General features: G+C 40.6%; 1 protein-coding gene across 3 annotated transcripts in view; it reads left to right on the forward strand.

The window, feature by feature from the left end:
* Positions 1 to 16,495, forward strand: part of nhsb (Nance-Horan syndrome b (congenital cataracts and dental anomalies)) — a 57,433-nt gene extending 40,938 nt beyond the window's left edge. Inside the window, exons 2-13 of one of the 3 annotated variants that reach the window (XM_085457779.1) lie at positions 4,783 to 4,935; positions 5,021 to 5,157; positions 7,085 to 7,132; positions 7,363 to 7,407; positions 7,532 to 7,573; positions 8,814 to 9,006; positions 10,068 to 10,199; positions 10,552 to 10,704; positions 10,984 to 12,633; positions 12,727 to 14,172; positions 14,388 to 14,529; positions 14,687 to 16,495. In XM_085457779.1, coding sequence (XP_085313905.1) covers positions 4,783 to 4,935; positions 5,021 to 5,157; positions 7,085 to 7,132; positions 7,363 to 7,407; positions 7,532 to 7,573; positions 8,814 to 9,006; positions 10,068 to 10,199; positions 10,552 to 10,704; positions 10,984 to 12,633; positions 12,727 to 14,172; positions 14,388 to 14,529; positions 14,687 to 15,320 — 4,775 coding nt within the window. In that variant the 3' untranslated portion in view covers positions 15,321 to 16,495. Of the gene's footprint in view, positions 1 to 4,782; positions 4,936 to 5,020; positions 5,158 to 7,084; positions 7,133 to 7,362; positions 7,408 to 7,531; positions 7,574 to 8,813; positions 9,007 to 10,067; positions 10,200 to 10,551; positions 10,705 to 10,983; positions 14,173 to 14,387; positions 14,530 to 14,686 lie in introns of all 3 variants that reach the window. The other 2 variants (XM_085457760.1, XM_085457770.1) reach the window with 2 other exon arrangements.
* The last annotated feature ends 4,954 nt before the right edge of the window (positions 16,496 to 21,449 follow it).

Here is a 21,449-nt window from a genome sequence, read left to right on the forward strand (position 1 = left end):
CTTCATCAGGAACTCAATGGGGATGTGGCGTACAACACTAGAGGCCAACTCCAAGCCCATAGCACAAGTCACCATCAAGTGCGGGATCTACCAAGGAGATGCTCTGTCCCCACTGCTGTTCTGCATAGGCCTGAACCCCCTCAGTGAGATCATTAACAAGACTGGCTACGGATACCGACTACAGAACGGAGCAGTTGTCAGCCACCTCCTGTACATGGATGACATCAAGCTGTATGCCAAGAGTGAACGAGACATCGATTCACTGATCCACACTACCAGGCTATACAGCAATGACATTGGAATGTCGTTCGGACTGGAGAAGTGTAGTAGGATGGTAACAAAGAGAGGGAAGGTAGTCAGAACTGAGGGGATTGAACTACCAGAAGGCAACATTGCAGACATAGAGGACAGTTACAAGTACTTGGGGATCCCACAGGCGAATGGGAACCATGAAGAGGCCGCTAGAAAAGCTGCAACCACCAAGTACCTGCAGAGGGTCAGGCAAGTCCTGAGAAGTCAGCTGAATGGTAAGAACAAGATCCGGGCCATCAACACGTACGCCCTGCCCGTGATCAGGTACCCTGCTGGGGTAATAGGCTGGCCAAAGGAGGAGATAGAAGCCACTGACATAAAGACAAGAAAGCTCCTGACCATGCATGGAGGGTTTCACCCCAAATCCAGCACCCTGAGGCTGTACGCTAAGCGGAAGGAAGGGGGCCGGGGACTGGTGAGTGTAAGCACCACAGTCCAGGATGAGACAACGAACATCCAAGAATACATTGGGAAGATGGCCCCAACTGACCGAGTGCTCAGTGAATACCTCAGGCAGCAGAAACCCAAGAAAGAGGAGGGAGACGAGGAACCATCATGGAAGGACAGGCCCCTGCACGGTATGTACCACCGGCAGATAGAGGAGGTGGCTGATATCCAGAAATCCTACCAGTGGCTGGACAAAGCTGGACTGAAAGACAGCACAGAGGCACTAATCATGGCAGCACAAGAATAAGCTCTGAGCACAAGATCCATAGAGGCTGGGGTCTATCACACCAGGCAAGACCCCAGGTGCAGGCTGTGTAAAGATGCCCCAGAGACAATCCAGCACATAACAGCAGGGTGCAAGATGCTAGCAGGCAAGGCATACATGGAACGCCATAACCAAGTGGCCGGCATAGTGTACAGGAACATCTGTGCCGAGTATAACCTGGAAGTCCCGAGGTCAAAATGGGAGATGCCCCCAAGGGTGGTGGAGAATGACCGAGCTAAGATCCTGTGGGACTTCCAGATACAGACGGACAAAATGGTGGTGGCTAACCAACCGGACATAGTGGTGGTAGACAAACAGAAGAAGACGGCCGTAGTGATCGATGTAGCGGTTCCGAATGACAGCAATATCAGGAAGAAGGAACACGAGAAGCTGGAGAAATACCAAGGGCTCAGAGAAGAGCTCGAGAGGATGTGGAGGGTGAAGGTAACGGTGGTCCCCGTGGTAATTGGAGCACTAGGTGCGGTGACTCCCAAGCTAGGCGAGTGGCTCCAGCAGATCCCGGGAACAACATCGGAGATCTCTGTCCAGAAGAGCGCAGTCCTGGGAACAGCTAAGATACTGCGCAGGACCCTCAAGCTCCCAGGCCTCTGGTAGAGGACCCGAGCTTGAAGGATAAACCGCCCGCAGGGGCGTGCTGGGTGTTTTTATATATATATATATATGTATATATATATATAATATAGCTGGACCAGTAATAGAAAAGTTAATGCTAAATCTGGGACATGTGTAGTTGTCACAGATGATTATGTCTGGTTGTAGTCCTGCTTCATACAACCTTGATACAAGTATAGTTGTGACACTGTGTAAAATGGTAATAAAAACACATTTTTAGATCATTTAGCACATATTGAATCAAAAGTAGCACAAAAAACAACTTAAAAAATGTTGATTATTTTTGACAGATATGTTGAATTTGCTGGTAAAAACTCTTAAATGAAACAGTGATATAAAGGCAACAAACAGTTTTGCAGTTCTTAAAAAAAAACACCTGGTGAGACATCTCACAACTAGTTCATTAATAAAGCTCTATTAATAACATGACTGAGTCTAAAAAGAGCATCCCAGATAGGCATGGCATCCTCTTTCCATCCCTTTTGTTTCACAGATTACGAATACTATTGCCAAATCTTTGATCAAATCTATCAGAAGTGGGAATAATTTATGCTGAAGTTAAACATCTGAAGTTTACATCAAGCAAAACTGGGAAGAAAGAAAAGATCTTTTTCAACTACGGTAAAGCAGCTGTGAAACAGAGTGCTGTTAAAAAAATGATGCAACACTGAGGTAAACATGACTTGAATGAAACATGTTGCCAGTATCAGATTTAAAAGCATGTATTTCAAAGAGTTAAGTTTCATGATTTCTAGATTAATAAGCTCTGTTTGTTCGATTTTCATTTGAATTCAATTCATTTTTAATTTACTAGGATTATTTATATTTAGAGTTTTTTTTTTTTTTTAGTTTTTTTTTGGAGTGTGCCCAAGCTCTCAAGCTGTTATAAGTGCCACCAGACCTCCTGCAGATATTCAGCACACCCAACATGGCGAGAGAAAGGAAACTGCATGTGGCAAAACTGTGTTCATCCAACACTGTCAGTGTAATAAAAGCAGCTGTTTGACATATAGGTGCTTCAATTTGCTGTTTGGTTAATTGCAGTGTTACAGCATTGCAACTGGGTTGCCAATTTTGGGGTTGTAACATCTGAACACACAATAATTGTCCAGTTGAAACAAACTGACATTTTTCTGCCTTTAAACTTAGATACTGTTGATCTAAGAGTTGATACAACATAAAATGCTATCTTTTTCTCATCTGTTTGTTTTCTCTGTTTCTCATCAATACTTTTTTTTTGGGGGGGGGGGGGGGGTATTGAAGTTGTTCAGCAAATCGTTTTGAGATCTCTCTTTACCGTCTGCATGCATTTATCACAAAATTTTGTTTGATATTCTCAGGCATTTACTCTCTTTTGTACTCTACTTTTTTCTTTCATACTTCCCCCTCTGCAAGTTGCTGACACTGCATCTGCAAATGTCACAGTTTGGGGAAACAGAGACTTAAACGTAGAGTAAAAAAGAGAGCAATGATGGATAAAGAGAGAAAGTTGGCAAGATACGGGACTTTAAGTCAGCATTCATGCTTTCAGTTTGTTCAGTTTAATCTGACTTGATTAAGATCATACCACACTTTATGAGTACTCATATAGAAATGCTGGTTGTACTAAACAGCAACAATGTACCAATTTAATGGACATAATGTGGTCAGCAATGTACAGACACTCAACTTTTCTTCCAGCTTTGGTCAATATATTTTGCTTGTCTGTCCTACTTGTAATGAAACTAAAATATATTTTCGTTTCTCTTAAAAAAGTTCAAGTTCTTTTCTTCGGCTGTGTGAAGTCTTGTTATATCTTCAAAAACATTATCTTTATGAATTATACAGATGTGAAATCTAAAAAAGTGACTTTGTCTGTAACTGTAATTTGTAATGGTTTGCTTGATGTCACTGAACGGACTCTGTGTTTTTTAACCTTGTAGTTTACATGAGCCAAATGCTGTCTGATTATAATTGGATGCAGGCACATATAAGGAAGGTTGCGTGGCTACTGACATACAGTGTGGCTTCCAAGGATGCAAGTGCATTTTGAATTATGAGTTATCTTGTGTGAACATCAACTTTATATATATATATATATATATATATATATATATATATATAATTTATGATGGGAGAAATTTTTCTTTGGTGAAATCTTTGTTGCAATAAAAACATGAAGGACTGCGAAATTTACAGTGGTCTGTTGGTATGTTCAGAGTTTAAGGTGTGGGTTTAGCTGCCACCTGCTGGTGTGTCAGGGCTTTGTCTCGTGTTTTCATCCACAAGACATACAGACTAGAGACTGGCAAATTCTGTCTGTAAACAGATTTGAAGAAGGTTCTGGCTGAAGTCTTTCAGTGTGGAGCCTGCATGTTCTCCCTGTGCCTGCGTAGGATCTCTTCGGGCACGCCAGCTTCCCCCTGCAAGCATGTCTAAAGACTTACTTGTTAGGTTAACTGGTGATTTTAAATTGGCCAAAGGTGTGAAGGTGGGAGTGAATGCTTGTCTTTTTGTCTGTGTTAGTCCTGTGATGGCTGGAATAGGCTCGAGCCTCCTAATGACCCTGAACTGAACAAATAGTTAAGAATATGGATCGAAGGGTATACTTGTATGTGTGTGCGCAAAGCACTCTGCAAAAGCCCTTTCTTCTAAAAGTAAATAGATATTGCCTTCAAAACTATTTAAAATTCCAAAAGTGAAGTTATTTATGAATTAATGTCATATTGATTGAATGAAGACTACATTATATCTACATTTATTGTGCTGGCCTTCAGCACAACAGCAGCTTTCCTAATTTTATGCTAAAGCATTTTATGGGCAGGTTTTTCAAGCATCTTGGGGAGCTTGTCATAGTCTTTCTGTGAATTTAGTGCATCTCTCTCCTGTTTCTTCACATGGTCCTCGATGATGTTGATCGCTTTTCTTCTCCTCATCATCAATTCATAGAATTGTTGTTTTGCTTCAATTTTTTTGGAGACAATTTTGATTTCTGCGCGTCCTGTTTATTTATGATGTAGAAACCATATTTTAGTTTGTGACTGTACATGCAAATTCAAGAGTCCCAAGTTAAAACTTAAACATGGATAGTCATATCAAAGATTCTATTTAAGAGAATTAATTCTGTCTCTCTCCTCTCATCTTAGCGGTGTCAAACCTCGACATAGAGAGCAAGCTGTCGGTTCACTATCAGGCTCCATGGCACCAGCAGCACAATGTATTTCATCCTTGCACCCGACCGCCGTGTCTGGAGGAGCTGCACAGAAACGCTCAGCTCAGTCTCAGAGCTCTGCACCGAGGTGAGAGAGGCAAAATCAGGGGCAAAGTTGCATTATGTACAAAGTATGGACTGGAAATTTGTACTCGTGTGTTCGGTTTTCACAGACGAACAACAGCGGCAGCGGTCCACGAGTCGGGAGAGAAACAGAGTGACCATCTCTATCTCAGTGGCGCCCCCCATGCCCACCTTTCCTTCGCCCCACACCATCCGGCGGCAACAGAGGAGTCGCCTGGCAAGAGCGGTAAGGACTCACTGAGAGTAACATGAACTAAGAGTATGTTACGTTTAACAAACAGGGTGGAGTTAAGATGCGGTTCACCGTAAATGACAGCAACTACACCAGGGACTTTTCTTGCTTCATAAATCCTCGTTTAGGACTGTGCATCTTATCAGTGGTCAGTTAATATCTGTAGCAAAAGTTGTGATAAAATTTGGTATTTGGCATCAGTATCTCCAAGATTCTTCTTCAGTCAAATGCATCTATTTTGATATTGCACCTTAACACTTATTGTTGACTCCTGTAAAACAAAATAAAAGGAGATAATATTTTCATATACTTACAGTGTCAGAGTTCCACCTCCCTCCACCCATATTTTGATTGCGATTCCTATGCAACACAAGTAATCAAACACACAATAAAGAAAGTTAGAGATTAATTAGATTGATATAATTTTTGCTGCAATCACATATTTTTATAGCGTGATAAAATTATCATTGTGAGTTATTTTGGCCATGATAGTTGTGTAAACCAGTCTTAAAACAATTCTGCCGTGTGGCTCCAAGTAGGAGAAACTACTCCATGCTCTGAACCAATATAATGTTTGCATTTGTGAATGTTGTGTGTGGAGCTCAGATGCAACAGATCCACTTGTCAAATCAGTAACAGTTTTGACAATTTTGAAAACATAGCTTTTAAGGGAACTAAAAAAAACTCCTAATAGAACTCTCAGGTCAGCTGATAAGTCTAGTTGTCCCTAGAAGCAGGCTAAAAACCAGAGGAGATCGGGCCTTTGCGATTGCTGCACCCAAACTTTGGAACAATCTGCCTCTTGAAACTAGGATCTCTTCATCACTTGACATTTTTGAAAACCCGTTTAAAAACACATAATTTAATTGTGACTGAGTTTTGTTCTTTGTGTGTGTTTGATCTACTTTTTACTTTTTTGTCATGAACCGGGCCTTACAGTCATGACAACAACAAAAAAAAAATCCAGACATGGTTAGGAATGTATTCCAAGCTGCTTTATTCTTTTAAATAAATAAAACAGAAAAGAAACCCTACTGTCAAAAACAAACAGTGGTAAGTGTAATCAGTACCATCAGTAGTGTGTGAAGGGATGTATGAGTGGAAGATGATGCATCTAATAGTGTCAAAAGTAAAACACCAAACCTAACGCAGCCAAAGTCCAACCTGGTGTCTCAGAGCCAACCAAAACTATGCCCTAAAGGCTTTTTATATAGAGTCCTGGCACACTGGCCCAGGTGTTGCCAGTGTCACTGATTGTAAACGGGAACTCTGCCTCTCCAGTGCCTGCAAACAAGACACACATGAGCCAAAAGGAAGGCAGGGTGCAGTGGGTCATCACAACTATGTACAGCACTTTGGTCAACCTTTGTTGTTTTTAAATGTGCTCGTAAATGGCCTGTATTTGTATAGCGCTTTACTAGTCCCTAAGGACCCCAAAGCGCTTTACACTACATTCAGTCATTCACACACTGGTGATGGCAGCTACATTGTAGCCACAGCCACCCTGGGGCGCACTGACAGAGGCGAGGCTGCCGGACACTGGTGCCACCGGGCCCTCTGACCACCACCAGTAGGCAACGGGTGAAGTGTCTTGCCCAAGGACACAACGAGACTGTCCGAGCCGGGGCTCGAACCGGCAACCTTCCGATTATGAAGACGAACTGCCAGCTCTTGAGCCACGATCGCCAACATAAATATTTATAAATAAATTGATTGATTGATATGAAATCAGAAAATTGCTTACTTTGAATTCTGTGTACAGGTGACAATAAGCTGCTTAGATAAACTTAAAGTGTTTCCTTAACTGGTTCAAATTGTCGTGTGGTGCTGTTTGCACAACTTTTTGTTGGTTTTTATGAAATCTGTACTTCGTGTCTTCCAATAAAATGATAAAATATCTTATTCTAACTTTTGCATGCAGCAAGAGAGAGCAGAAAGGGAGCGAGACTTAGACTATCAACCCAGGAAGGTAAAACAGAAATTTGTTTGTGATTTTTCTATTGACACATGCTAATGTGAAATTTATGTTATATGCACATTTGTGCACAGTTAAGGCTGTGTGTCTGGAACTACATGTTATCATGCTACATCTTTTATACCACTTCTATTTTTTTAATTGCTTTGGAACTTTTTTGTGTAGAGGTTGTGTGTTTTTAATTACACTCGCTCTACTCTTTCTTGTTTTGAAAACTCTTGAAGGAGAGGCCTGTGAAAGAATCAGAAATCCAGACCATACAGAGAAAAGTAAGAAAGAACATTTACACTTGGCCAAAAATTGATCATTTTCAGTCCTGACAGACTTTACAACATTTGCCTGTGTGTGTAAAAAAAATGCTTGCTTTTATGTGCGTGTTTCTTTCTACTACAGGAGAGGCCAAGAGAAGCAGATGTTCAGACGATCCAAAGAAAGGTAAGAAAGATGTGTCAGAGTGACATACCTGACATCTGATGTCAAATATTTGTACACCGTTTTTTTTCTTTTCTTTTTTTTTACAGCTTTTATGTTAGGAGATAAATGCAGGATTGTTACTATATAACATATGTTAAAAAAATTTCCTGGGTTTTGGGTTGAAGAACAGGAACATGTAGCAGCATCGATTAAATATCTGTTGGGGAGAAAAGGTTGAAAAGAGTGCACCGCCTTGTTCAGTTGTCACCTTTTGATTTTCCTTTAATCTTTTTTATGTGGAATTACTTTAAATCTTTTGGATTTCACATGTCACTTCATCGACTTAATTAATTAATTTTTTGTTATATTTTGTGTTCTTAGTTTGAGTGCTTTTACTCACTTCACCCTATTGAAAGTTGCATCTTCATTCCATGGAATAGAAAGGTACCAAGCTTTTTCGTTTTGATTTCTTTTTTTAATCTTCCTATCATATTACTTGTTTAGTAGTTTGAGTCATTCAGCTACAGCTTTCAGTGTGGAGTACTTTGAATTAGACTTAGCTATTGCATAGATTCATTGGACACATCATTACGTACGCCTTACTAGTACTGGATTGGACACTTTTCCCCTCAATTCTTCATATCATAGATTCAACATGGTGCTGGAAACATTGTTCAGAGGTTTTGGTCTGACAAGATAAACTCACAGTTGCTACAGATTTGTCAGCTACATATCCAGGATGTAAATCTTCTGTGCCACCACCACATCCCAAAGGTGATCTATTAGAATGAGATCTGATGACTGTGGAGGTCATTTGAGTACAGTGAACTCACTGTCATGTTCAAAAAGCCAGTTTGAGATGATTGGCGCTTTGTGACATGATATGTTATCATGCTCAAAGCAGCCACCAGAAGATGGGTACACTTCTGTGACCAACAACCAAACCACATTCAAAATCACTTCCCCATTCTGATTCTTGAATTTCATCTCTGTTGGGTAATTTTGACAATGTCTACAAACCTAAATATCTTGAGTTGCTGGCATGTGATTGGCCGAATAGATATTTGTGTCATTCATCATTTGAACAAAGTGTACCTAATGAAGTGTCCATGAGTGTATATGATATTGTTAGAAAAATTGTAAAAAAAAAAAAAAAAAAGATTCACCTCACCAATGTAAGTAGTTACTGTTAATCTGTAACTTTCTCAAATTAAATCCTAACGCACATTTAATGCTGCCAATATCTGCCTGTTTCTTACAGGCTACCTCTACAGGGGAAGGTGAAGGCGGTGAGGTCTTGGGAAGCAACAGAGCCCAGGCCTCAGCCCCCAGTGCACCTTCAACCCAGGATAAGCAGACAAACTGGTCAAAGGAAAACGTCCCACCATCAGATCACAAGTCATCTGGCGATTCTCATGCTATCTCTTCCTGTATCATCCCGATCAATGTCACAGGTAAGTTAAAGAAGAAAGAGAAAATAAAGTTGAAAAATAAACAGCATTTAAATCAGTTGATAATCTGAAACATATAATGCACAGGCCTTATTCGGTATGTGCTACAGCTCATTCATGGGCTGTTACTGTTAAACATATCTGTTCTGTTATTTGTAAATGTTGGGATCATAAGCTTTAATAGCTTAAGCTCTATTTAAGAACTACATACAAACTACATAGTTACTAGTAAATATGAATTTCAACACTGTTTTAAAGTACACGTTTGAACAGTCACTAAAAGAGGAAAGGGCAGTACTTTTACCATTTGCAATAGGTCAAACGCTTTAAACCGCACATTAATAGCAATAATAGGAACTTTTAATTGTAAGCACAGAAATTAAGATGCAACTGAAGTGGCAAAGAAATATATTGCCTCAAAGAAAAGAACAGCCAAACCTGCTGTTTGCAGCAACTACTTGCGGCCTTTTACAACTATCACGGTTCTTTGGCCATACCATGCACATGTCTGGAAAGATTCCCCTTACTCTGCAATCTGTTGTGACCATCGCTCACCCATAGTTAATGGTATAGAATCGTACCGGATAGAAAATAAAAACTTGACAATTCTTATGGCTTAAACTCTACGGTGACTATTAAAACGCAGGTGTAAGGAGCATATGAACGTGCAAATGTTAGATTCTATTTACATGCATAGAAAAGGTGTAACTGGCCTCGATTGTGCAGTTTCTATATACACATACACAGAAAAAGAAACAGTGCATTTTATTTGAAGTAAATATTCTAATCAATTGCCATATAGATGTTGTGAATCTTGGTACCCTAGGCAGTTTATAGGGTAAGTTTAATCAAGATTGAACCAGTCATCTTGGAGGACTTCAGGAACAAACATACAGCCTACGCTAAAATCATTATAGCACGATGATGATGACTTTTACTGGCCTTTGTCAGGACGCAAACAGAGACTTTCTCATCTAGATATTCCCGAACCTGGGATCATACCAGATAGTTTCTTTAAAAAGATTATTAAACAACATTTTATATATACATTGTTGTTATTACAGGAGTTGGGTTTGACAGGGAAGCAAGTGCTCGATGCTCTCTAGTCCATTCTCAGTCAGTTCTTCAGAGGAGAAGGAAGCTAAGGAGGAGGAAAACCATAACAGGAATACCCAAAAGAGTACAGCACGATATGGGTATGTTATAATAAAATCCTTCTCACATAGTATTTTACTATACTATGTATTTTTGTACTTTTGGCAATAAAAAAGATGACATGTATTTTTTGCAAACAGCTAATTTGGTTCTCCATTTTTAAAGAGGCTTAAATGTGAATTATTTTGATCATGAGTTAAAAAACTTCACAATTATGTGTAAAGTTTAAAGATGCGAGCCAAAAGGATATTAAAAAACAAAGTTGTTGTTTATTTAAGGGTTCGTCTTCCTGCGGGGTTGTTTGTGGATATCACATTCTGAAGAAAAACTCAGATGAAAAAGTTAGCGCAGGATATTTCCGAAAGTAAAGACACTTTGATTCTTTGCTTTCAGATTCCGATGAATCACCTGTGGCAAGAGAGCGCACAGTGATTATCCATGCCAATCCACATCAACTCTCGCTCTGTCAGGAAGAACTCTCAGTCAGTGGTCGCCTCCATCACACTCGTGACTCTGGCTGCCAGACAGATGATTTTCTTATAGCATGTAAGTTTCTGATACTGGAGGAGGTTCTTTAGGGTGAGCACTTTTACCACACATTACAGCACGGTTCCTCCTTGATTAATCTACTCTGTTTTCAAAGACCCTCTAGATCCCATTGCATGAAAATTATCTCGAAGCTGCTTATCTACTTTCATCCCTAAACTTGATTAATTGATCTGGAATTATAATTAATTCTTTTTTGCAGTTACAATCTACAGGCCACATGCATTAAGAAATATCTCCATCTGTTCCCCTCTCTCTTTTCTGTTTTTTCATTTTCAGGTACAGCTGCTCCCTCCAGAAGGCGTATTAGAGCTCAGCGAGGCCATCAGGGAATTCCTGCCTCTTTGTCCCATTCAACAGGAAATATTTCTTCTCTTGGTGACCAATCAGACTCAACATACACCACAGCCACATCCCATGGTGGGCGATTGCGCTCCCGTAGCCTTCCACGAGAGGGTGGACGTCTGATGGATAGTGATGAGGATGACGATGACAATTATGACGATGATGATGAGGATGAAGAATTGTCACCTTACGAAGCAGAGGACTTTATTCCAGCTGGCCCCAGTCCAAGAATGAAGATGATGATGATGAAGGATGAAGAGGAGAGCACAGATGACCAAGCAGCTCCAGAGCCGCTACAGCTTGGAAGCCTAAAAAGGCTGCAGCGAACTGGGGAGAGAGACAGAGGAGGTGGAGGAGGTGGAAGCCCAGAGCATAGCTGGATGGAGAGGGGTCGTTCACGGTTACCACGCAAGGCTGACATGGGCAGCTGCGAGATCTCGTCAAGCTCAGATACGTTTAGTAGCCCTATTCATTCAGTGTCTACAACAGGAGTCTTAGGCAGCCATGTGGATCACAAAGAAGACCACCAGTCATCCAGCGGGAACTGGAGTGGTTCTAGTTCTACCTGCCCCTCACAAACATCTGAAACCATCCCGCCACCCTCTTCTCCACCCTTGACAGGCTCATCCCACTGTGATTCAGAGCTGTCACTCAACACCGTGCCCAATGCTATTGATGAGGGATTCTCCCTCGATCCCTCATATCACTCTGACCTCAGACCCCAAGGCCAGGGTCACAGATCAAGCTCATTCACATCCTCAGCCACAGACCAGCTGGATGATGCAGGGGTCAGTACAGCCAGTGAAGGAGAGTGGACATACCCTCCAGACCAAGATCAGACTGACCAAGATCAAGACCCTGACCAGACCCAAAACCTGAGCCAGAGCCATGGGGTAACCCAAGAGTACAGCTCTAAACATAGCCTTGAAGACCAAGCTGGCTTCAGTGACAAAACGAGCAACACTGAAACAGAGCCTGGCTCTCATTACCCATCTGATACAGAAGGTTTCTATTCCTCCTCTGTGCATATCAGAGAGTGTAATCAGAGTTATAGAGGATACATGTATAACTATGCAGACCAAGGGCCTGACTGTGGTCAGTCCAACACTGTGGCAGCACCACTATCACATGGAGTTTACCCTGAGCCCTCAGCTGACTTCAGAGCAGGCACTCTAACCCTGGGGAGGACATCTCGTTCATTAAGGAAACCGAAAGTCAAACCTCCACCACCCAAACGAACCTCCTCACTAAAGGAACCCAGTGGTAGTGTTGATGTCGGAACGGACACACAGGCAGATCAGGATCAACCAAAGATGGTTATTGAGCAGGAGCTTACTTTGTCTTCCACAGATATGAAGCTGGAACTGGACCTAGAGCTTGGAGTTGCTCCAGAACCATTACAGACATCCTGTTTAGTGGCAGAGCCTTTGGGAACATGGGGAATGGGACTGGGGGAAACCGTGGACATAGTAGAGCCCATGTCTTTCAGCTCTGCAGATACACACTCATTTAAAGATGAAGGTGCTGTGCAATCTGACTATGCAGACCTTTGGCTTCATAACAGTGAACTGAAGTCCAACAATGGTGAGTACACATCCATGTCCAACTCAAGCACCGCCACAGGCACTACTGTCATGGAGTGTATCAAGTCACCAGACAGCTCTTCCTCTTCCACAGAAACCCAAACCCAGGCCCCTACCCAGGCTTCAGACACCGTGGCAACTAGTTCACCACTCCCACCTGAAGACTTCAAACTAGGGTCTCCTGAGAAACTGGCTGGTCTGGCTTCACCATCAAGTGGTTATTCCAGCCAATCAGAAACACCTACATCAACCCTGCCCACATCTTCGGCAGCATTTTTCCCAGGACCATTGTCTCCTTCAACTGGCAAGAGGAAGCCCAAAGTGCCAGAGAGGAAGTCTTCTCTCGCTTCCCTGCAGCATTTCCCCAGAGATGGAGCTTCCATTTCCTCTTGCTATAAGAGAGACCCAGACTTTCCACCTCCACCTTCTCAGCTGGATCTCAGTATCCTTCATGGTGGCTATGTCAGACACACGTTATCCCACCGGACTTACCACATGCACACATTGCACCATAGCAAACACAGAGCTGCAAATGTTTTAGCCACTGGCACAAAGTTGTTGGCTCCTGAAGCATCAAATACCAACCCACCACCAAGTTCAAACTCTACATTAACAATTCCTAGTTCAAATCTGTCAGCGATAACACCGTCTGCTCTTCGATCAGTGCAGCTTCATTCTGTTAGCCAATCTGCAGATCCACAAATTACTTACACTACAGACCAGGAAACACCAAGTGTAACAGAAACTGCTACAAGACCCAAATGTCCTCCTAGTGCTTCTACTCTGGCTCCGCCACCTCCTAACACTAGGCCTCTCCCTCCTCGCAGACCTCCTCCTAGACCACCAGGTCACGAGCACACCTCCTCCCCTGAGCATGCACAACCAACACCTCCTGGCCGTCATCCTGATGGGCCTCCATCTTATGAAAGCCTGCTACTTAGACAGGACCGCTATGGACCTGGAACTTTCTGGGCTATGACTGCCTTCCGAACCCGAATGGACCCATCATCAGACCTCTCTGAGGACAGCTCACCTGTGCATCGACCTGTCCCACGTGCTCCCCATCCATCTCCTGTGGATCTACACACACATATCCATTCTCATAGAGAGTTCAGAGGGCTCACCCACTCATCTCGTGCACATCCTGAGTTTAGGGTTTTAGGAGAACGCTCCTTCTCCCAGGATGATGATGATGATGAAGATGAAGAGGAGGAAGAGGAAGAGCACGTGAAAGAACCCCCTAGACCTGTATGTCCCAGAGGAGGTATGCGATCAGATCATCCTCCACCCCCAGCATATGAGTTTGCTGGGGGATCCCACTCAGACTCAGGGCCCTGGGCTAGTCCAATCAAAGTGCCTGGTACCACAATGGAGACATTGCATTCTTACCTAATCAGTGACCCAAGAAATAGAGGACACGAAGAACAGGAAGAAGAGGAGGAAGTGACATCAGGTGCTACCAGAAGTGCCCAGCAACAACAGCCACAGGACAGCAAAGATGACTCCACGACTCCTGACACTGAGGATTACTTCAGTAAAGGTATGTTTCTAAGCAAAATACCACTTCCAGAAGAAGTAGGGTATTATTTTGTAAAAAAATAAAGAAAATCTCACAAAATGCCATGATGTTTATTAATATTAAGCTGTTGTATCACAAAACAACATTAAAATTCTAAAAAAAAAAAGGCAGTTTAAGGGATGGCTATTTCATCAACTGTATACTAAGTGATCAGACAGCCAGATGACATGTGTTAGGGATGTTGTGTGCTACAGATTCCACACCCAGTGATAATTCGCTCTCCCCTCTGATGGATGACACCAAAGTGGATGATGACATCATTCTCACGTCACCCAATAAGACCCGGACAACTGAGGACCTGTTTGCCATGATACACAGGTACTGGTCAATATACTTAATTACAATGTCTATGCAGTGTTTGTAATATATCTATTTTCTAGATTATTTTTTGTACTGACTCTGCTACATGTTTATGTTTTCTGTTTATTCCTTGTCTTTACTTTAATTGTGACTGTATTGTGATTTCCTTATTTAGATCCAAGAGAAAGGTCCTGGGTCGTAAAGATTCTGGCGACTTAAATGCTAAGTCTCGTCTCTGCCCTCCAGTACCAGTGACCCCCAGCAACGTGTCCACCGTCATTATCCCTCCAGCACCTCCTCTCAACATTCCAGCTACCTTAGCCACTGCTGTTGGGTCACAACGAGCCCCTGTACCAATCTATCGCAGCGCCAAGAAATCAAGTACGTCGAACGAGGAATTTAAACTCTTGTTGTTAAAAAAGGGAAGCAGAACTGATTCCAGCTATCGCATGTCAGCTACAGAGATTCTGAAAAGCCCTATTACCCCTAAAACACCAGGGGAGTCTGTCCAGGAAGGGCCCATTAGACAGGGAGAGGAGCCACCCTCTACGCTCCAGGAGAGCCCCATTTCTGGCCTCGACCCAATCCAGATACCAGGTCTTTTTCCCAGAGCCAACTCTGAGAGTTTTGCATCGAAAACCCTGCCTATGTCAGCTGCATCTCGACAAGGACGTTCTCGGATACCCCCTGTAGCCAACAGTAGTCGCTACAGTACACGCAGTCGCCTCTACACAGCCCCCATGCAAGCCATTTCTGAAGGGGAGACCGAGAACTCAGATGGGAGCCCCCATGATGACAGATCATCCTAAAGCCACCCGATGCGTGATGTCCTCTATTCTTAGCTGTGCCCTGCATTTCAAACGGTCCCTTCTACTTTTCTTGGATGGCTGTGTCATCGAGGCCAATGGTGTAATTCTTATGACACACAAAATCTGACTGTTGCAGAAATAAATCCGGTTGTGGATATTTTATTCTATACAAAGGTGTCAAACTGTTGTGAGGATTTGAACCATAAAGGTTATGAAAAACTATGAAAAAATAGTGTATTAAATAAATAATTCCCTCATCGAAAAAAAAAAATGCAAGACTTATTTTGATTGAACTATCTTTTTAAAAAAATAACGAAAGAAAGAAATAACGAGTTCAAAATGTTTGAAAAATTATAAAAAGAAATTTTGTGGAGTGTAGACAAGGTGCGTTTGTGTTTGCATGAGCAAGCACATGCAACATCCACTGATATTTCTACTTCTTGTGTTGTGAATGATGTGGGTGTGTGTATGTCATTGAGGAACTGCTTTCTTATTCAATTTAAAAATTCTTATGACAATTAATATTCTTTTAACTTGTGGTGCCCAAAGCATCAACTTCCTAGACTCCATATTCAATATTCCTGCCAACCAGCAAGGTTTGTCTCATTGTGGAAGTTATCTCTCAAAACAGCATTGACTTATTAGACTGGATTTCCATCTGCAGACCTGGCATAGAGAGTATATCACACAGAGCCAATCATATATTTCTTCACATAAATTATATCCAAAAAGATGACATGATGCATGTATTTTTGTAAAATTGCTTCTCAGAACATGATGATAAAGTTTCACCATGTTGCATGAACCTATATGGAAACATCCCCTGGATCCTGGTTTCTGTTGACATTTTTGTGGTTCTTTTGTATTATATGAATCTTTCTCTGCAGAAAGATTTGGTTGACATTTGTACCACATTGCCGGTGATCTAAACTGATTCGTCTTGGATTTGAGTGTTTAATAAGAAGGAGCAAGGGCTTGCGCCTATTTGTCTAAGATACATGCTAATTCTGGACAATCGCACAGTGGCCTTTCTCTACCAGAGGTGGTTTTAAGCAGGGAATTTGTAAATCTCTGCATGTATACATGGAGCTGTGCCATGTTTCACCAAAAGTCAACCATGAACCCAACCCTGAAATCTAGTATGCTTAGACTGATTAAAGATTTTCCAGCTGCTGGCCAGTCTTGCTGTGCTGACTTAAGTGGAAAAAAAGGTACATTTCAACCAGATTTAAATACACCACTGAGTGCAGATGGTGAAAATGCTTTAGATGGTTCTCAATCGGTTTGACTAGAGGTTCATTTGGAAAGGTATCAACTTCGCTTTTGCACTTCATGATTATTCAAGAATATTCCTTGAAAAGAAAATATATCTTATAGTGAAATGCATATGTATATTTGTACTGAATATAAAGAAAACTCATATCTATATAAAATGACAAACAGAAATTTTATAAGGAATCAATCTGAGTGTAGCAAAGAACAGGTCTCACTGAAAACATAACACATAAATCTTAGCAATGTACACTGTTCTCCTCTCCTTGTTGCCTCTCCTTCATTTGCACTGACCCAGTGTAGCATTAGACAGGTGAAAGCTCAACCCAGTGTCAGGTGTACACCATTTTGTCTTGCACTCCAAACCTCATATATTTCAAAATCTGAACATAAGGAGGCAAGAGGAGGAAAGGACTGCATACATCCAGTGTTCAACAGTCAGCAGGGTACCGATTGCCTCGCTGCAGCCTTTTCTCTCCCACACCCGGTTTCGAGTGTGCTGTGAACTCTCTCTCATCCTTCAAATAAACATTACACAGTGTTTTACAGAAGCAAACTATCATCAGTGGAAAGCTTGAACTCTCACCTGCCTACCACAGCAAACGCAACACATACACGTCTTACATTCAGAGACCGTACTTCAATTGAAACCACTCACTGTATTCTGTGAATACCTCAGCAAGCATATTACTGTTTTATTGTAAATGATAGATAGATAGATAGATAGATAGATAGATAGATAGATAGATAGATAGATAGATAGATAGATAGATAGATAGATAGATAGCAAACCACAACTGTTTGATACTCAGCGAATATCAATTGCAGAACTGACACTGTGTAAGATGGAGAGAGTAAAAAGCTGTGAACTGATTACTTTGACATTTATCATACTCATACTGCTGAAGCGCACCTGTTCCTGTTCACTGTTTTATTTGTTGTGTTTTCTGTCGCATGCAATAAGCAACAGTGGGGGGGGGGGGGGGGGGGGGGGGGGGGGGGAAGGACACCGCCAAATCATTATTTTTATCTGAGGGATGTCTCCATGAGAAGAGATTTTTGTATTTTCTGTTCAAACGTCAAGTTCAATAGTGTGTTCTATAGATGTACAAACTGTCTGGCTAATTCTGTTCTGTATAGTCGTGATCACAAACAGGGGTTTATCTTGTACTGTATATCTACTCACTGGACAATCATAGGTTATAAGAGACTGTAAAGAAAATTATCTAGAATCTGCTGGGAGGGAGAAATCTGAACACTTTCGGTGCTGGGTCCTAGTCCTGGTGGAGCTGTGGAAGTGAGAGAAATATTTTCCAGGAGAAACTGCTGATTATGTTTAAAGTGCATATGTGTACACGCCAGTTTCAATACAATGTACAAATAAAGAGTAAGCAAGGAAAAACATGAATTCGTAAATACAAAAAACTAGTTTGGATTTGATCAGAGTGTCACCATCTACTTTTGACTAATAGCTAAATATTTTGTTTCCCACTAATATTATTACTGAATAACTGAAATAAAGAAATAAAATCATTTGTAGGGCTGTAACAGTATTAAATGAAAAATGCAACGCGACTGTGAATTGCCATGTGAAATTCTCCAAACACTCAGTATTTGATCAGTTAAGTATTTGGCCTTTAGTTTAGTTTGTGATTTTTCCGTACTGTACCTGGCACTGATGCCTTAAAGGTATTCCAAGACTGTTTCTTTTATTTGTAAGGAGTGGACAGAGGGGTTGACACATTTTGTAAGAAAGAGAAACTCTTGAGGTTGCCATGCAGACTCTAGTTTAACACTCTTTTCGCCCTCTAAAACCTCAGCAGCTTGGGAATACAACAAAACAAGAATCTGTAACCTTTATGGATTTTTTTTTCAATCTGTTTCCAATATCTGCACGCAAGGGGAAGTTTGATGACAACCACTTGATATTTTTATTCAGAAGTGTACAGTATGGAATAACACTAAACAGACTTTTAAAAAAAAGTGACATAGAGGAGAAAAAATAAACACTGAAAACAAACTGTAAGTATTTAAAAGATGCTCCATGCTTAAAACTAGCTAGGACTTATCAGATTTGAATCACTTTTGTATTTTTGTATAAAAATGTAAATACGTTTTTAAAGGAAAAAAAATGTTGCAAATTCTTTCTTTTGTAAAATAAACAAATAAAAAAATTAAAAACAAAGAAAGTTTTTTTTTTTTCAAAGTTTACATGATTATTTCCAAGCCTTTGTATATTATGGAGCTGTGCAACACCTTCAGTCTTGTATTTATTTTGGGGGGACAACATTGTGAAAATTCCATTACTCTATATCTAATTCATTTTAACAGCTCATCGGGCTGCTTAGTAACTGTGCGTAGAAAAAAAGCCAATAAATGTGATTGCAATGAAATGAAAGGCCTATTGTGTGACACTTCATTTCAGCCCCGTCAGATCCAAAAGCACTGAGAGACTCTTCCCACTAGATGGTAGTGTTTTAACGTTCAGGCTCCTAGCTGCTATTCAGATTTTTCATGAGAAGGACCCAGCATTAACTAACTTTCCTTCACTATGGTTGGACCTCATGCTTGAATCCAGTCATACTAAATTAGGTACTGATACTTAGACAGTCTTCATTTTAAAATGTAAGGAGTAAAAAAAAGAAAAGAGAAAAGAAAGAAAAGAAACATTGCCATATCTGTTCTGACCAGTAAACCTGACCACACTTTCCATACAACAGACCTTGAATATTTAGTTACTAACCCAATGCAATAAACCGGCAGTCTCAGTCTCGAGTCTGCAAATGACTATTAACACAGCCGTGAAGAAAAATATTAAATTTTTAATAAGAATCTTAGACTAAAGGTGATGTACACAAGCTGAGATCATTTAATCAAAATTTGCACTTGTTCAAAAGATTTTGAAAGAGTAACTCAATACATTTACTGTATTTTTCGTTTGTTTGCTGGTTTGTTTTTCGGGGTATATAATTGTACATTGTCACGTCTCAAAATCTACCAGTTGTTGCCTACTGTCCATATTTACAGTGTCTCTGGTTATAAAGAAATACATGCATTATGTTATTTTATTTATCTGTTTAAAGAGCTTTTATTTTCTCCAGGGTTTTGTTTTTTTTTTTTTTTGTCTTCTATCCCTGGTCCACAAATAGCCTGCTAATTATTGAATAAATAATTAATATCTTATCTCTCTCTCACTCAGACTCCATATATTACCCATTTTCAGTCCCTCCAGCTGCTCCTTTCACATTTATGAAGCTGTTAATAACTAATCGTCATGTCTTTATGTAGCTATAGTTACGATAGCTTAGCTATCTGACAACTACAAAGAAAGTTTGAAAAAACAAACTGTGGCCTTGGAAGGGGTATTACCACCATTTATATACCACCTTTATATACCACCTATTTACAATTACTGTTTCAAAGGTAAATATTATAGTTTTACTTTCACAACGAGTTATAGTTGCTTCTAAATCTCATACTACAGCACATTTTGTCAGTGAGTGCAGTGTGAACTGAACTTTCTCTTAGGGACCCAAGTCTCAAACAGCTCTTTGTTTACATATCTTGAAGCTAGCTGTTAGCCTCTGCAGTTAGCTAATGGTTAACTACCCATGTGCTCCTTCCTAACCAACCCCCGCCGTTACGTTATGTACTTAACAATTTTCCCTTTACACAAAAAAATAAATGAAATAAGATGATTTAAACTTTAAAAAAAATACCCGTATTGACGAGAACTATACACTGACACTGACTACTTCAGCCCAACTGAATTAGACGGTAACATAAAAAAATAAATACATACATAAAAACACTCGATATCATTAATGTTCTCAGTGTGATTTATGAATGTTACGTGATTACTAACACGCAAAACAGACACATCACCTGTCGGGGCACTGTTTGGGTTCAATTTAAGTGTAGGAACACTCGACGTCGTCAGGACTTAAGCATTCCCATTTTAGCGACCATGTTTAGCATATGCGTGTATTTCTGTTTGCAGTTTCCAGCAGCGATGTGAATTGAATGTGACTAATTCAATTTGCACTAAATAAAGAAGAATTGAAGTGTTACTGAATATTTTGAAGTCAATTTATCTGAGTACACACTGTTCATATTTATGATCTCTGTAATTATGAGAAAACCTATTACATTTATCTTCAGTGAATTATTTGCTCCAAGCCAAGGGCATCTGTTTTGGGGGTTTGTTTTGTTTTGTTTTTTTAAACCCTGCTCCACAAATAGCCTGCATATCTGTTTGATTCACTTTAGGGAGCAAAGTGCTCTCTGAGGGCAGTAATTTATCTCTATTGCTAATTTTTAACTGTTACTTCATATTAAATATATTGACTGATTTCCCCAGATAGCCATGAGAAGAATATGATGTGTGTGTGTGTTTTTGTTTTTAAAGATTGTTTCTCACATAAATAACTGTGAATGTGAGACTGTAGCCTCCATAGGGGGTCATTGGACTCTGAGCACACAACCAGGAAGCAGCATGACTCCTCAAGAAAGAGTACTGCTGTTGAGCTATTTGAATTTCTTGATCTTTTTAACAATGACTCCTATTGAACTGTCACTTTGCCTAAACGACCATTTGACCATTTGATCCATGACCATTTGACCCTTAAATCACACTGCTTGCTAGAAAGACACATAAACACAACCAACCAAATCTAAAAATGTTTCCATGCTGTTTGGTGTTTTCAGTTATGGATTATTTTTTCTGTCTCTTTATTCCCCACATTTTTATCGCAGGAAGCAGCTGAACTTACTTGGAGATTGGTTGAAAATATGAAGGCCAAAACACGCTGCAGTTTCACATGAGGAAAGTGCAGGGCTGCAGGATGATTAACAAGA

Source organism: Copadichromis virginalis, linkage group LG1 (assembly GCF_057382275.1).
Source record: "Copadichromis virginalis isolate Kocher_CV1m ecotype Utaka linkage group LG1, C_Virginalis_male_GT1.1, whole genome shotgun sequence".
NCBI lineage: Eukaryota > Metazoa > Chordata > Actinopteri > Cichliformes > Cichlidae > Copadichromis > Copadichromis virginalis.